Here is a 16948-nt window from a genome sequence, read left to right as displayed (position 1 = left end):
TCTGGGCACCATGCCACGAAGGATGGGCCTGCAGGTGGGAGATAAGGTGGGAACGGGACTACGTCCCTGAGAAAGTTAAGTGTAAGATGATTTCTGAAGGATGAACGGAGTTCACCAGGCTGTTGGACGCATGGGGAGAATGAACCAGAAGGCGGCACCCTGTACAGAGCAGTGCCTGGAAACCAGCTTGGGGGTGTTCTTAGTCTCCTTTGGGAAAATTGTTCTCCTAATTTCTCCAGTGACCAACTCCTTTGCTTGTTTGGGGTATGTTTCTTAGCCCTATTTAATTTCTCTCAAGCTGACCCTGTTTGCAGGAAATCTTTCAGAAATCCATTATTTCACCAGTTGAGCCCTGACCGTGAACTTGGTGCTGGAAATGACGGGAACGAAGGGAAAGCGCCGCTTTGGTGGAGGAGACAAGAGCAAACAAAATACCATGTAAAGTGTAGCACATGTTAGCAGGAACAGTTAAGCAAGACAGGGAAATAGGAAATATTAGGGGAGGGTTGACATTTCAGATTGCGTGGCTGAGGCTGGGCTCCCTGAGAAGGCAGCACGCAGGAGGTGAGGGAGCCACGTGGCCTGTGGTGGAAGAGCTTCCCCAGGTAGTGGGATGGCCAGCACAAAGCCCCGAGGTGGACTGTGCTGAACCCAGAGGAGGCCAGTGTGCTCAGAGCGACGTGAGGCAGGGGGAGCGGAGTGCAGGGTGAGGTCACATCCTGGAGGGCATGCAGGCTGTGCTGAGGTCGGAGCCACTAGAATGTTCCGAGTCAAGAAGGGACATGATTTGACTCAGGTTGTGACAGAAACTTCTTGGCTGTTCGTCGGTTTCTGACCAGCTGCACGCAGAAGCTGCTAAGGATGTATTTTTGTGTCCAAGCTTCTTCTGACCTCTGGAGGGTTTTGCACCCAGGGTATGGGGGACACCAGGCTGGGAGTGTCTGAGGAGCAAGGACCAATGGCAGGTGGGGTAGACGGGGAAGTTCTGTGCATGTGCCCAGCTCCCACCTGCATAGAGACAAGACAGTGTGTCACGGAACGCTCCAGACCTCTCTCTTCTATAACGGGTGAATTCCACCTGTCCTGCAGATGCTAGCCAGGGCTGCCATGGGTTCAGTGTACAGACAGCCTCATCGTCATCCCTGTCCTCAACGTGTCTCCTCGGTTGGCTCCTGCTGGCAGCAGAGCTGCATCCCTGGCTGTGACTGGGTGCACCAGGAGGGCCCAGGACCCCGGGGCAGGTGCTGGCACAGACTTAGGCGCCTGGAGCACAGCATTCCAGAAAGCCTGGAAGGGGCCTGCCTGACTTCTGGCTCCATCAGTGCCCTTGGAGAGGAGCACGGGAAACGCCAGCCACCTGCCAGGCCAGGAGGGCAAAGGATGGCAGCGCCGTGGCCGAAGCTCTCTGCCCACGTGTCCCGGATGCCTTCCCTGGGGCAGACAGACCACTCTGCCTCAGCCCCTCCTCTCTCCTCCTTGCTCTGGGGGGCGGGAGGGACGGGGGACCCGGGAGGATCTCATGGCCTCTCAGAGTTCGTTTCTTCATCTGTAAAATGCTTGGCGGAGGACCCAACAGGAGTGTGGGTTAAAGGGCACAGCAGGGTCAACGGCACCCTCAGCTCACGTGTTTCTTCTGGGCAAAAGTCTCTCTGAGCCTCGCTCTTCCCATCTCTGAGCGGACGCAAACGCCTCCGGGATTGCGGACCGCGGCAGTCTGCGAACGGCCTTCATAGACTGAGAAATACTGCTTAGTCTTCAGGAAGGTGCCCCAGAGACGGGGGTCATTGGCGTGAGGCAGGGGTCAGCGAATCTCCTAAGACCGTCGGGAGGCGGCGGTGGCAGCACAGCGAGCGCGCACTTTCCCGAGGGTCACTGAGATTGCTCAGCGGAAAGACCATACCGTATTTCTCCGACAGTACCGTATTTCCCCAAGGCAAGTCCCCTACTTTATCTGGCACTCAATGGGAGACAGGGCGGCCCCTACGCGGCTGGGGCTGGGGGTGGGCGTGGGGGTGGGGCAGCCCTGGCCAGGACGGCCCCACGGCGCCGGCCCCACGTGGACCGCGCTTCGCGGCGATCGCAGGGCTTGCCGCCGGGCCCGAGCCCCGTCTCACGCCCCTGCTGGGGCCGGAGCCTCGGAAGCGGACCGGCTGCGCGGGGCGCGGGGCTCGGGCCGGGGCGCGCGGCGGCGCGGAGCCGGGGCCGCGGGGCGGGGCGCGTGACGCGCGGCGCGGGCCAATGGGGCGCGCGCCCGGGGCCGAGCCTCCTGCGAGCCTTCGCGGCGCCCGCGGCGTCACGTGAGCCGGGAGGCAGCGCCGCAGCGACCCGCCGGCCCGCGGGCGAGCGAGCGAGCGAGCGCAGCACCCGGCTCGGCCCGCGCCGCCGCCGGACGGGAGCCGGCCGCAGGACCGCCGGGGCCTGGCCGCCGGCCGGGCGTGCTCCGAGTCCAGGTGGGAGGGCGCGGCGAGGCGGACGCCTTGCGGCCCCGGCCCCGGGCGCCCAGGGGCCGGCCGGGACGCGGGGGGGCGCTGGCCGGGCTCCGCACGAGCGTCCGAGGAGATGTCGGAGGAGTGGGGTGAGCCCCCGCTCGGGGCCGGGGATCGGACAAGCCCGTGGGACAGTGACCCCCGTTGCCCATCGGCACTTCCACGCGCAGGTCTGGGCCGCCGGCTCGCGCCCGGCCCGCGTGTCCGCGTCCGTCTTGCGGGCCGGCCCTCCCATATGGCGGGCGCCCGGCGGGGCCTGGCGAGAGGGGCGGGCAGGCGGACGCGCCCACCGGCCCGGGGCCGGGAGCGGGGCAGAGGGGCCTGTGCGGAGGGGTTACTGTCGGTCACCGTGGCGGCGGCCTCGGGGGAGGGGGCTCGGGCCGAGGGCATGGTGCCCGGCGGGCAGCGCTCCAGGGCTCTGCCGAGGGTCTGGGCGGGCTCCCCGTGCCTTCCTTTCCCACGCACGTTCCCGCACACACGCGCGGGCGCCCACGCCGGTCCACGCGCGGGGACGTCGCGGACACCCTCCCGCACAGCCACCCCGGCCGCCGCGCACCACGCCCCGCACACGCACAATCACACGACAGGAACTCACACCCCTGCGCGCACACCCGCACTGTTCCCACGTCTCTCACTCTGACCCCCACGCGGTGCCCTGGCCCCCTCGACTGAACGTTAGCGGAGCGACGGCCGAGGGGTGGCGGCGGGGCAGAGGAGAGGCCACCCCGCCCGCCATGGCCGTCCGAGTCCCTCTTCCCTTCCCACTGTGGTGTTCCCCATGAAACTCTCTCCCCACCCCCGTTCCCCCAGGATACAGAAGGGCTGTTTTCTCGCCCGATTTCCGGGTGGTGACAAAATCCCCAAAGGCCTGGCTCTTGGAGAGCCCCCGCCGCCCTACAGGTGCGAGGACGCTGGGGCTCGGCGACTTTGGGGCATGCGGGCGGCGCGCGGAGCGGAGACTCTTATTTTGAAGGGCAGCCCCCGCCTGCCACCCCCGTGATTTTGCACGCTGACCCAATGGCAAGCCCTTGGCCGGCGCTCGGCTTGTTATCAATTACATGTTGTTCCTCTAGCCGCTGTGTCCCCGGGAGGATAAACAGCAGGCCTGGCCCGGCCGGGGGGGAGGGAGGGGTGGGGGGGAGGGGGCGGAGTCCGGCCGCCGTCCGGGGACGGTGCCCGGAACAGCGAGTCCTCCCCCTGCATGCAGCCCGCGCCTCCGGCCGTGCCACGTGCTGCTGTGGTTCAGCGGTCGAGCTGCTCCCGCCCTGGCGCGCCTCTCTTTAATGCCAGCGCCCCGGGCAGTCCCAGGACTCCTTCTGGGGTCTCACTGCCACTGCCCAGGCTGCTTAGCCGTGCTTTAAGACCCTGCTGCCTGACTGGCCGTTTTACTTCTCCTCTCGTCCGCCCCACCTGCGGGCCCGTCTGTAAATTCTGCCAGGTCCTGCTTTAGACTCTGGGATACAGCGATGAACTGAACAGTCAGAACAACTTGTATTCTGGTGGGGAGATAGAGAGAAAATAAAGTACACAAAGACATAACCAAGATAGTTTCCCACTGTGGCAACTGCTAGGAAGAATTAACATGGGGTGATGTAACAGAGGGTGGTCGGGGGAGGCCCCCACGGGGAGTGGCTTCTGAGCTGAGATTTAAATAAGGCCCTCCACGTGGAGTGGAGTCGGGGAGAGGGAACCCAGAGAGGGAAGCCAGGGCAGTGGCCCGAGGCCGGGGAAGCTGGTGATCTGGGTGCACAGCCAGTGTGGAGTGGAGCAGGCGGAGGTGAGGTCTGGAGAGAGCACAGGGCTCAGGCGCTGGGCTGCTGGAGGAGGCTGGTCACGCTTCCTTGGGAATCGGTTGAAGGTTTCCTCCCAGCTCAATGTACTGTACTAACTTATTTGCCCCACTTTTCTTTTTATATCATTTCATCCGTGAGTATATCAGGTAATATCTCTGAAAGGGGAGGCCTCCTTTAAAAAGAGCGTACCAACCACAATGCCATCATCACACTTAAAAATGTTAGTAATTCGTTAACATCCTGGAATATTGAGTTGGTGATCCTAGATTTCGGGGAAGAGTTTTAAGCAGGCAGGACGTGGCCCCGCCTGCCCCTCCCTGCGGCTCCTGGCCTCTCCCGGGTTTCAGAGAGGCTGCAGTCCCCCTGATCCCTTCGCGTCAGGCAGAGGGCAGAGAGACCATGTGTTCACACTTGCGGAGGCCCAGGCTAACGGCTGGCGCTGACCAGCGCCTGCACGTGTGTCAGCCCCTGCAGTGAGAGCCCGTTGGACTCAGAACAACCTGGCAACTAGGTGCTGTTGGCAGCATCCCCGCCCGCAGACCAAGGCACAGATGCAGAGGCGGGCCCCTTGCTCCAGGTCGCCAGCTGAGAAGTTGCAGAGGCAACAGCAGAGCCGCTGCTCAGAGCGGGGGTGACAGGTGGGGCAGGTCCCGGGCTGAGTGTGGGCTCTGCCCAGCCTCATGGCCCCTCACAATGAGTTACCTGGCACTTTCCTACCTTCTCAGCACCCGATTTAGTGAATAGTTTGTATTTTAAAACTCGCAGTGTTAAATCCTTAGCTGAGTATTTAAAACCAAAGAGCCAAATATCCTGGCAGAACTGCCCAAGATGCAGACTTGCTGAGGCATTTGCCTTGATTTCTGGGGCTCAGAGGAGCTTCCCAGGTGAGTGGGGAGCTGAGGTCAGAGAGGGGGCGCCTCACAGCAGGAAGGCTTAGAGATCACTGGGACAGGGAACAGATGAGGGAACTGAAATGTGGGGGGAGCAAAGGTTACAGCCCGGGTTATAGCTGACGATGACCCTGGGCTCTGCCTGTGGCTGGGCCTGTTGACCATTGGGTGGTACTGGGTGCCAGGCCCAAGAGTGGTCCTTGAGACAGAGCGTGGGGGCAGGCGCAGAGGTGACGCCTGGCAGCAGAGTCTCTGGCTTCCAGTGCAGGACGTTCTCCTTTCCTAACCTCAGTAAACAGCCTGCTGTGGTTACTGGGCGGGGACAAAGGTCCACAGAGATGGCCCTTGTCACAGCTGGACACTGTTGACTCTCCTTGGACGCTGGAGCTAACATGGCCTTCAGAGGACACAGCTCTCCCCTCTTGTCTCTGTTGACATTCTCTGAGGCCCTCCTGGGCACGAGCTGCCACTCTGGGAGTTGGGGACACAGCGGAGCCCTAGCAACCCTGCCTGCCCTCATGGAACGCCTGGTCTAGTGGGGAGGCAGGAGCGGCTGGACCTTCCTGAGGTGGCGAGTGCTCCGGGGGTGCAGGCCCAGGGGTCTTATCTCCAATCCCACCAGGTGGCTGTGAAATCAAAGGAGGTCGCAGCCGTGCGTGTGCACGGGCTGGCTGGCCGCACGTCTGCATGTGCGTCATATCCGCTGCATGGGGCCGTCCACCCAGGGCTGAAGCCTCAGTGCAGAACTGGGGCACCGGGGAGAGTCTTTTGTTCAGGCCGTCCCTGTGTCTCCCATTTCACAGAGGAGGCAGCTGAGGCACAGAGGGGCCTGAGACCTGGACGGTGGGTGATCTGCCCCCCTTTCCGGGGAAACAGAGCCTGCGAGAGGGCAGGCGCCCGTGGGTTTCTAATTTTTTGCCACAAACTTAGCTTGCCAAATTGAAATATAGGCTGCCTGGTTAAATTGGAATCTCAGAGAAAACACTTTTTTAGTATAAGCATGTCCCATCCAATGTTTGGGACATACTTTTGTTAAAAGTTGTTTCTTTTTTAAAATCCGAAATTCATATTTAACTGGATGGCTTGTATTTTTATTTGCTCAATCTGGCAGCCCTGTCCAAGCCTTAACAACACAGGGGTCAGAGGGCAAACGGCCCGTCTCTTGCCTGCTCCCAGGACTCAACAGGAATGAAGTTGAGGTCAGGAGTCCTCAGAGACGCGGCGACTGCTCAGCTGGAGGGGCCCTGACTTCGGCTGTTGTGGGTGCAGAGATCCTCCACGCATGCTTACTTCCTCACTCACACACGCTCAGTCGTTCACAGACACGTTCGTGAGCTTTCCCAGAATCATTCTGGAAAATCTGTTTGGAGCGAAAGTGCCCTGGGTTGTGCAACAGGCTTGGAGAGGGCGCTTTTGCAAACAGGTGGTGCAATTTCGGAAAACACTGTGGCAGCGTTCTCCTTGGGGACGGGATGGAGGCAGGATCCAGGCGTTTGGCAATGGGAGGCTGTGGGCAGGCAGTGGAGGGAGAGCAACAGGCCCACGAGGTGGCAGGTGAGCACGCTGTCCTCCTGACCAGGCCTCCCTTTTTCCTCTCCACAGCCGCCACCGGTACGGCCAGGCCAGCATGGTGGACCACTTGCTTCCAGTGGATGAGACATTCTCGGCACTGAAATGCCCGGTTGGTTATCTGGGCAATAGGCTGGCCAGTGGCCGGGTGTACCACATGCTGCCTTCACCCCTCTCAGAGGACGACAGCGACGCCTCCAGCCTCTGCTCCTGTGCCAGCCCTGACTCGCAAGTCCTCTGCTCCTGCTACAGCGGCGGCCCAGGCCTGGAAGGCCAGGACAGCATCTTGGACTTCCTGCTGTCCCAGGCCACGCTGGGTGGTGGTGGTGGCATCAAGGCCAGCAGTGGCCCCATGGCCTGGGGGGCCTGGCGGAGGGCACCGGCATCTGTGAAGGGGGAACATTTCTGCTTCTCTGAGTTTCCTGTGGGTGATCCCGATGACGTCCCGAGGCCCTTTCAGCCCACCCTGGAGGAGATCGAAGAGTTTCTGGAGGAGAACATGGAGCTGGGGGTCAAGGAGGCCCCAGAGAGCAACAGCAAGGACTTGGAGGCCTGCGGCCAGCTCTCGGCTGGGCCACACAGGAGCCACCTCCATCCTGGGTCTGGCGGGAGAGAGCGTTGTGCTGCCCCATCAGGTGGCGCCAGTGCAGGTGGCAGCCAGGGCCCAGGTGGGGGGCCGGCGCCTGAGGGCCCCACCCCTGTGCTGCTGCAGATCCAGCCTGTGCAGGTGAAGCAGGAGTCGAGCACAGAACCCGCCTCCCCTGGGCAGGCCCCGGAGAGCGTCAAGGTGGCCCAGTTCCTGGTCAACATCCAGGGGCAGACCTTTGCACTCGTGCCCCAGGTGGCGCCCTCCTCCAACTTGAACCTACCCTCCAAGTTCGTGCGCATCGCCCCCGTGCCCATTGCTGCCAAGCCTATTGGGTCGGGAGCCCTGGGGCCTGGCCCTGCTGGCCTCCTCATGGGCCAGAAGTTCCCTAAGAACCCGGCAGCAGAACTCATCAAAATGCACAAATGTACTTTCCCCGGCTGCAGCAAGATGTACACCAAAAGCAGCCACCTCAAGGCCCATCTGCGCCGGCACACGGGCGAGAAGCCCTTCGCCTGCACCTGGCCGGGCTGCGGCTGGAGGTCAGTATGACGGGTGACGGGCCGGGCAGCCAGCGAGGCCCGCTGGCCTCTGCCACCCTGGGTGTGCGGCCAAGGCCAGGTTCTCCACCATTAGATAAGGCTGCTTAGGAAAGGGAGGGGTGAGTGGGGGCCAGGGCCCGAGCGGCGCGGCTGCCCACAGGTCTCCTTGTCCCTCCTGAGCACTAAAGCCAGAACCCAGCTCGTCTCTGGTCCCTAGTGGCCAGGCGAGGCCATGCTACACAGAGGGCTCTCAGAGCAGGGACGGGTGGCTGAGGGACACACCGCAGCTGCGTGCCCTTCCCCTCCACACCGCTCGGCGACCCCAAGGGTAAGTGCCACCGACTCCTGCTTACAGCTGAGCAAACAGGTTCACACTGGCCACGTCACTTGCCCAAGGTCACACCACTTTGTAAGTGGGATTTGAACCCAGGGGTCAGATCAGAGAAGTCACATCCTGCGAAAGGCTGCTTCCCCAGCCAGAGGGACCAGCTTTTACTGTAGACGTCCTTGGGCACACGGGCTGGGCTCCCCATGGGGGCCTGGAGGTGTGTTTGGGAAGCCGCAGAGGCCAACCGAGAGCGAGGGCCTGGCTGTGTGCAGACCCAGCGGGGGAGGCATGTTTCCAGGCTCTCCACTCTGGCACAGTGGGGGAAACCAGCTCTCAGAGGGCGGGGCCTTGCCCGGGTCACTCGGCCCATGGGCAGCAGAGCTGGATGGAGCCCCTGTGGACCCCCCCCATCCCGGGACCCCCAGGTGCCGCTTAGCCTCTTCTTAGGGAGGGCATGTCCAGCTCTTCCTGAATCTCCGCAGCAGGTCGGGACTCGCCTGCTCGGGGGTGCCTGCCCACCTGGCTCCCCCAAGTTTAGGATGCCCACTCCGCAGGAATCTGGCCTGCCTGGGAGGGTGGCATGTGCTCCTGGCACGTTCCCCATCTGTGTATGTGAGTGTGTGTGAGAGAGCCATGTGGCAGCTCGTCTGTGAGCAGGACCGGACCTTGCACGTGGGTGTCTAGTTGTGCGTGCACACGTGTGTGCATCCTGCTTTCTTCGTTTGTCTCTGTGTGCTGTGTCACCATACGTGTCTGCACACATCGTGTTGTGTGTGTCTGTGCTCCCTGTGTGTGGACGTGCCGGTGGATTGGCACCTGGCGAGCACTTTGCAGCTTTTGTTTCTTGACCAGACTCATCTGAGAGCTCGTGAGAGTTGGCCCCAGGCGGGAGGTGCTGGCTGCCGGCGTCCTGGCTGGCTGAGGCTGGGGCACAGATGGGAGCTGTGCCTGGGAGGTTAGATGTGACCAGTCTAACCTTTGGCGGCCCCTTTCCATGGCCAGAGAAGGGACTTGTCCACACAGCGTCCTGGGTTAGAGCGGCCTTGCCTGAGTGCGGGTGTCGCTTACCCCGCCACGTCCCTGCCCTGACGGCGTCCATCAGATCTGGAGGCCTTGTAAGAGCTGCTGCTCCAGCCACACAGCGCTGGCTGTCAGAGCCGGGCTGCCCGCCTCTCTGGGGCTCGTGCCACAGTTTGCCGAGTGGGCCCCTGGGTGACCTGCGCACTTGCAGGGCAGCTCATGAGGCCTGACGTGGCGGCAGGTGTGCATTGGTGGGTGGTCAGAGCTTGGGGGGCAGGCGAGAGACATGGGGCCGGAGAGGCAGAAGGGAGGGGCATGGTGACACCATGGGTGGGGGGCAGCTGGCGGCAGTGGTCAGGAGCCCCAGCCCTCGTCTGCCTCCAACTTGCTGTGTGCTCTCGGGGCGGTCCCCCTGGCCAAGCCTCAGTTTCCTCATCTGTAAAGTGGAGGGCCTGCTCCTCCTCATCCGTCCCGGGGCCAGGCCTGCAGGGGTGCCCAGCAGTGCCCCCTTTTCGCTGATTATTGTTGCTCTCGTGGAAGGTCAGAGTCTGAGAAGGGACCTGGAAGCTGTCCTGCCCGCCCCATGCAGGCAGTACCCCATCTCAGAGGCACCCCAGACTCACGGCGGCTCCTCTTGGCTGCATTCTCCTTTTTGGGGGCAGGTCTGTGAGAGATTGGGCAGCCTGCTCGGCAGAACACAGCTCTGGCTCTTGTGATGGGCTCACCTTCCTGGGCGCAGTCCCCTGGTCACTGCTGACAGTTGGCAAGTGGCCCCTCCAATCAGGGTGAGGCTGGATGGGGCCACAGGGAGGATGTGGTCCTTGGTCAAGGCTACCCACTTGGCCCACTGCCCCAGGAGGAGAGGACCTGCTTTCTTCCTGGCTGTCCCAGAAAACAGATGGGACCCTTAGCCCAGAGTGTATCTTAGGGAGGCAGATCTCAGTCTCCGACACAGTGGCCTCTGGAGGTAGTGAGTTCCCCATGGCAGGAGGTGTGCAAGCAAGAGTGGGATTTGTGGAGAGGATTCATCTCTGCCACTGTCTGAGCTCTGGCACTGGTCTTCTTGCCGAGGACCCACTTGACAGGGGAAGGCAGGGTGAGGTCACTGTGGAGCCGACCCAGGAGCTGTTGCTGCCGTCAGCCACTCTTAGGGCTTCCATAAGGCCTCCCCAGGTTCTCCCAAGTTCCCCTCGAGTGGGGTCTGGCCTTTATGGTGTCACCTGTGGCAGAGGCACTGTCTGACTGGGAGCTGGGGGCGCCTGCCTCTTAGGAAGGCTGTTTCTCTGAGGATGAGGGAGCCCTCGGTTGGCCTTTAGGGGTCCTGAGCCCCTGGAGATGTACATATGACATGTGTGTCCCTTAAATGTGGCCGTAGCCTTGAACCGAGGGCCAGAAACTGGAGGGAGCTCTTATAGCTCCATGTGAGCTGGGCCGGGCATGGGGGCAGCTCAGTCTGGACAGGACGGGGAAGCAGGACAGTGACTGTGACACTCCTGTGGCTGCCGGCTTGCTGCATGCTGCGCACTGCTCCGAGGTTCTCAGAGCTGGAATTCTCCCCACTTGCCCCCCTTGCTGCATCCCTCCTGCCATGGGGGATTTGCTACTTCCTAAGGCTGCTGGAGCCTTTAGGTGTACTTTGGTCCACTTAAATTCCCATCCAGACTTCTCGTTCTGGCCACAGACCTGCATGGTCTGCTTGCCAGCCTCCCCTCGGTGCCCTGTGTCTGCGGCCCTCCCCACCACAGCTGCTGTGCTTGGTCTTGGGTGGTCTCGGCTGTGTTCTGCGCACGTCACGTGCAAAAGCTTGTGGAGTACTCACAACAACCCATCAAGTGTGGGCACCAATCTGCATTTTACAGAGGGGAAACTGAGGCCTAGAAAGTTCTTGTCCCCACGAGGCCGTCAGCTCTGTCAGGTGCTATGCATATGGGCTAGGGAGAAGAGCTGACAACAGCAGCACCGGTGCCAGCCGCTTCTCACAGCTGCTGGGGGCGGCTCCGGGCACCCTGCAGAGGACTCAGTTCCGGTCCTTGTGAGTCCACGGTAGGTGCCAGCATGTTGTACCCATTTTACAGAGGAGGAAATGGAGGCACAGAGCAGTCAAGTAAGTTCTCTCTGATTACACAGCTGCTAAGTGGCAGAGCCAGGAATTCAACCCAGGCTGTCTGCCCCCCACACACACCCCTGAACTCAGGACCTCTCTGCGGCCCCCTCTGCACGCTTCCAGTGGGGGTGGCCTGCCTGAGTGTTGGGAGGACGTCCATCTCCACCTGTGGCCGGGCCTGGTCTCTGGGGCGGCGCCTGACACGCTCGCTGCCTCCCCATACAGGAGGCTCCCCACTCCAGAGGGCGTCTCTCTTCTTCCTGGAAGCCTTGGTGACTAGTGTGCTCTTCCTCCTCCCGGGCCAGTGCTGGCCCTGGTGCTGTATCCTGTGCCCTACCCTGTGCCCCTCTGCGTAATGAAGGATGTCCCCGAGGTCACCACATGCCCAGGGAGCCAAGCCCACTTCCTCCTGCTTTTGGTCCTGACCCCAGTACTCCTTGTCTCTTCCCCTGTTGTGACGTCCTGGCACCTTGACGGGCTGAGGCCAGACTTTGTCTGTCCCATCGAACTGTCTGGGAAGTGGCTGCTTGCCTGCCTTCCTAGAAGTTTCCTTGCATCACTCTCAGACACAGGCCTCCTTTGTCCCCGGCAGCAGAACGTCCTGTTCCAGAATGGCCAAGCCATTCCGTCCAGAAAGAACCTCCTCCAGCCATGGCTAATATGAATATTAATAACTTTCTGCAGCATCTGTGGCAGGTACTGTTGTCATCCACAGTGGACACAGGAGGCCCAGAAAAGCGGAGTCGCAGGTCTGAGGCCACAGAGCCAGGAGGAGGCAGGGACAGGATTCAAACCCAGTGGTCCGGCTGCTGGCCTGCCCTCTTGGCCCCTTGTCACTGCTGCCCCTATTTGACGAGGCGTTCTCTGACTCCATCCTCATCGTGGGCAGAGGCCCCAAGTGTTGTTGGACAGGTTGGGTACTGCACAACTCTAGGGGGCGCCATGCCTATTGCAGTCCTTGTGACTTGACTATTTATGATAATGGCTTTCTGGCTGATGGAAGGAGTGCCTTCACCCCATGGTGCTGTGTGTGCCAGGGTTGGTGCAGATGCCACAGGGTCCCAGGAGAGTCCCCTGTACCCAGTGCTTCCCTGTCCTGTACCCCGGCAACACGGATCGTGGTGCAGGCTCCCAGCTCCAGGGCCTCCCCGGGGACAGTCCCGTGCCACACTCTTGCAGGCAGTAAGTTCTCAGTTGTTGAATGGGTGCCACGTGCCAGAGACTGCTCTAAATGCTCGTTGCTTCTTATGATCCTCACAGTCCTCTGAGGTAGATTTCTCATTCTCCCTGTCTCCACATGGGGAAACTGAGGCTCAGAGAGCTTGGTGACTTGTCCAGGTCGCTGAGTCAGCAGGTGACAGAGCTCAGGCTGCAGGGCTGCATCTTTGCCACCCGGCCCCCGCTCCCCTGTGGTCCCCAGGCCTCTTTGGTGGCTGCTCTTCAGGAGAGTGTGGGTGAGGATGTGAGGTCGGGGTCCCCTGAGGGCTCAGTTCCTGGGCACGGACCTCTCAGGTGACGAGACCCTGTGGTGGAGGGGTGGGTGCGGACAGCTTGTTCTCAGGCCTGGCTCTCCCTTGGTGTGTGTCCTTCTCAGGGTGCCCCCGTGACGAGAGGGCCTCTGTGGCCCTGTGTCACCACCTCTGGCCTCTGAGACAAGTTCTGGAAGGCTGGCAGGAATCCCTGGTCTCCCCTGGGTGCGTGAGGCGGCTGAGGCAGGATGGTTCTCGGGTTTGCTCAGGACCACTCGGGGCTCCTGGTGGGGTGGGGGCCTGGGCTGATCCTGCCGTCTCGCTGCTGTGTGACCTGGCCAGCCCCTTGGCCTCTTTGAGCCCTTGCTCTGGTCTAGTCAGTCTGATGGGTCTGATTCTGGCTCCCTGGCCATGAAGTGCCAGGTGACCCCGGTGTCTGGAGCCTGGGAGGACTCGGGTATCACTGGTGGCATTGTTTCTGTAGCTTTCTGCTTGCCCCTGCCCCGGGCAGGCCCACCTGCTCAGGAGCTGTGTGCTCACTCCTGCTGAGGGCGGGGGCCCTGGCCTGGGAGCACGGGTCCAGGTGCACTGATGTCACTTCCTCACCAACACCAGTGACACACGCTGCCCAGCCAGGCTCTGTGGAGGAAGCCAGGCCCTCTGCGGTCACCAGTGTGGGCAGGGCACCCTTGGCTCTGACCCCGGCTGCTCTGCCTTGCCGGTGACTCTGGACCAGGCCCTCATCACGGAGCCTGTTTCCTCATCTGGCCGACGGGCCAGCTGGGCTGCTTTTATTCCACAGATACGCGGAGAGCCCTGCTCTGCGGCAGCCCAGTCGATGCTCTGGGGTGTGAGGTGCAGCGCCAGCCTCCCAGCGCAGGGACCTGGCTGCTCTCTGATGGCAGGGCATGGGTGCCAGGGGCGGCCGACCCAGGCTGAGGCACTGTCCTCTCCACCTGCAGGCCAGGCTCCGCATCTGGGGCTCAGGCCCTCCTGCGCCCATCTGAGCCTTCCGCTGAGCTTGTTCTGCTGGGACCTCCTGCTCCTCTGTGGGCTATGGGGTCAAGACCTCTACCCACAGGGTCAGGCCAGACGTGGGCCACCAGTCCCTCCCCATCGGCTACCTGTTCCGGGGCACCCCCTAACCTACCTCTTGCTGTGGCCCCAGGTCCAGGAATGGGGCTGTTGAGCCTGATACTCTGTGCCAGTGCGTGTTCATTTATGTGCACATACATGTGAGTGCATGCACATGTCTGTGCAGTGCACCATGTTTGTGATGGGCACATGTGTGGCATGTGTGCACATGTATGTACTGGTGCATGTGTGGCATGTGCACGTGTGCATGTGTGTGTGTGCATGTGGACTTGAGAAGACTGCCCCTGTGGCAGCTCCTCCTGTGGGTGCTAGCTGTGCCCACTGTTTTGTGTAAATGCACTTACTGGGCACCTGCCATGCACCAGGCACTGGGCTGGTTGTGGGGGTGTGGACCACAGGAAACAGATGCGTCTTTCCTCATGGAGCAGATTTTCTAGTGGCACAGACTGACATTCATCAAAAAGTTGAAAACTAATTTAAAATTGCAACAACAGAGGCAGGAGCCAGGAAAGAGCAGGTGCATAGTGCTGCAGGAGCCTGGAGTAGGATGTTGTCCTGGGGGGCTTTCCTGAGGAAGTGACATTTGAGCGGAGCTCCAAGGGATGGGTAGGAGGGAGCAAGGAGAAGAGAAAAGAGCATTCTAGATAGAAGGAACAGTATGTGCAAATGTCCTGTGGCAGGAGGGACTAAGGACAGGGCAATGTAGGCGGAGCACAGAGGAGTCTGTATGTGAGAGGAGTGGGGTCTCACTGCCAGGACCAGGGTCATGGGGTGGGGAGTGCCTCAGATCTCTGAAGTCAGTGACAGCAGTCAGCCCGTGGCCCAGCTCTGGTCCTTACCTCTCCCTTTATCAGCTGCTCCTTCCCAGTGGCCCCAGGGCTGCGGGAGCACTTTGGCCAAGGCCGAGAAAGGAAGAGTCCGGGAACCATGGGAACTCTTAGCAGTAGCTCGCAGGGGTTCAGTTTTGTTTGGGGACATCTTCCTGGGCCGGCTTTCAGGAAAGCAGGGTCCAGGAGTGCGGTGGGCTCAGCCTGAGGCGTGTGCCTCTGCTGTAATGGAGCCGCGACCTCCCTGCAGTGCTGGGGAGAGAGACGCCTCTCCGGGTCCTCAGTTTCCCCTCTGGACGGGCTCCCCGGGCAGACCTTCGCGGAGGTGCCGAGGCCTGGTCTCGGGGGAGCCCGCGCGCCCGGGGCGCCCGCCGCAGGTCCTGCGCAGCGCGCGGGGCGGCACCGTCGTCCCCGGTCCTCGCCGAGCCGGCGGGGCGCGGGCGCGGGGCGGTGGGACGGCCGCTGCCAGCGGAGCCCGCAGACGCCCGCTGACCGCCGTGTCCCGCAGGTTCTCCCGCTCGGACGAGCTGTCGCGGCACCGGCGCTCGCACTCGGGCGTGAAGCCCTACCAGTGTCCCGTGTGCGAGAAGAAGTTCGCGCGGAGCGACCACCTCTCCAAGCACGTGAAGGTGCACCGCTTCCCGCGGGCCGGCCGCGCCGGGCGCGCCCTCAACTGAGCGCCGCCCCGCCCGGTAGTTCACAGCAATAATTTATTCGCCTCCCTCGGACGGCGGGCCGGGGGCCCACGCCGCCTTCTGCAGCAGGAGGGCGCCCGCCCGGGGCCGGCCGAGCCCCCGCCGCGCCTGGGAGCCCCGCGCGCCGCGCCTGCCGCCTCCTGCCTTCGTGCCTTCCCGCGGCGGCTGCTGCGGCCCGGCTCTGCCCCCGCGCCCCGCCTGGGCCAGCACTTTATTGCTCGGGAAGAAGAAAGGTGCAGTTTGGTTGTCAGGTCCTAGGGAGCCGTGCTGGGAAGAGGGAAGCAGGCCGAAAGTCCAGGGCGCGCTGGGGGGGTGGGAGGGGGGCTTGTCCGGGTGCCTCGCGCTGCCTGACTGCCAGAGGTACGCTGGGTGCTCAGGGAGCGCAGGACCTGGCCTCCAGGTGGGTGCAGAATTGGGGGGAAAAGCCCTATCTTTTGGGGGCTGGCAGTGCATGTGCTTGAGTTAAATGTGCTGGGCAGACGACAGAGGCAGGCCGGCCCCAGAGCGTGTGCACAGCGCGGCTCAGCCCGTTCTCCATCCTATTTCCAGACAAATCCAGACCCCAGACTCCGGGGTCGCTTCGGGAGAAGAGGGGAGCAGGTTGGCTGCGTGTAGAAGACCTAGGTCGAGCCTCCCAGGCCTGGCTTAGAAACCATTCCTTATTTGTCTAGAAATTAATCTCAAATGAACTCGCTCGTTCTGACAGGTCTGTTTCGCATCCTATGAATGTATGTAAATAAACTGTACATAGGTACATCGACATAAAATATCTTTTAATAACATACCAACATTTGTGTAAATTTGAAATTAAAAATCTATAAAGCTGGTGTACATATGTTACAATTATGTATATTTTCTTTGGTCCTTCATAAAAATATATTTACTTTGCCAATAAAAAGAAAAAACTCACTAACTTTGTGGCTTTCGTTGTGCTGTTTTCTTTGCTCTGCCAGGAAATGGAAGTCATTCTAGGCTGCGTGTCTGGGTCTGCATTTGCACTGCCCGTGGACCTCGGTTTGTACCCAGAGGGGTACATAGGCCCCTTTGGGGTCCAGCCCTTGGCCCAGTGGTGCAGGGTGCCCACACAGCCGGCCCCTGGGGTTCTGCTCATTCCAGTGTTGCGGAGGGCTCCCTCTCCTCTCTCCACAAACCGCATCCAACACATCTCCACACAAACCACATCTGCCAGTGTCGTTTATGGGGAGCCGCTACAGGTCAGGCTGGGCCCTGCAGGGTCACTTCTCCTCCGATTTCCTGTTGGAGCCCTCGCTCGGCACTTCCTGCCCTTTGTGTAGTCCCTCGAGCATCTATTGTGCATGCACTGCATGCTGGGAGAGCAGACTGTTTCCCCTCGTGGACTCCCCCTAGGAAATGGCACGTTATTTCCCACTTGCGGGGGCGACTGTGAGTGGATTAGGAGTCTTGACTCGGCGGAGGCGAGACTTGGAGAGGCCAGTGTAGGGAGTTAGGCTGCTCTGAGCTCTGGGGACACAAGTCCTCCCGAACTCCCCCAGATGCTTGGATCTCCATCTCACCTTGCACAG

General features: G+C 61.5%; 1 protein-coding gene across 4 annotated transcripts; it reads left to right on the top strand.

Annotated features, from left to right (window-relative positions):
• The first annotated feature begins 439 nt into the window (after positions 1–439).
• On the top strand, positions 440–16318 carry KLF15 (KLF transcription factor 15). Of its 4 annotated transcripts, none has more exons than XM_070238394.1 (3): positions 440–1933; positions 6772–7866; positions 15218–16318. In XM_070238394.1, the coding sequence occupies exons 2-3, from the start codon at positions 6797–6799 to the stop codon at positions 15384–15386; spliced, it is 1239 nt and encodes a 412-aa protein (XP_070094495.1). In that variant the 5' UTR covers positions 440–1933; positions 6772–6796; the 3' UTR covers positions 15387–16318. The 4 variants fall into 4 exon arrangements, with proteins under 4 accessions (XP_070094495.1, XP_023475603.1, XP_023475605.1 ...); XM_023619835.2 differs by lacking the exon at positions 440–1933 and adding an exon at positions 2285–2450; XM_023619837.2 differs by lacking the exon at positions 440–1933 and adding an exon at positions 2554–2575.
• The last annotated feature ends 630 nt before the right edge of the window (positions 16319–16948 follow it).

This window comes from Equus caballus, chromosome 16, assembly GCF_041296265.1.
Source record: "Equus caballus isolate H_3958 breed thoroughbred chromosome 16, TB-T2T, whole genome shotgun sequence".
NCBI lineage: Eukaryota > Metazoa > Chordata > Mammalia > Perissodactyla > Equidae > Equus > Equus caballus.
The sequence above is the reverse complement of the archived record's forward strand: the minus strand, read 5'-3'. Positions and strand labels throughout refer to the sequence as shown.

Excerpts from the sequence above, each read along its gene's own strand:
- KLF15 (XM_070238394.1), top strand. The coding sequence starts at position 6,797 with ATGGTGGACCACTTGCTTCCAGTGGATGAGACATTCTCGGCACTGAAA. Across the intron at positions 7,867-15,217 it reads TGGCCGGGCTGCGGCTGGAG|GTTCTCCCGCTCGGACGAGC; the intron begins GTCAGTATGACG and ends CGTGTCCCGCAG.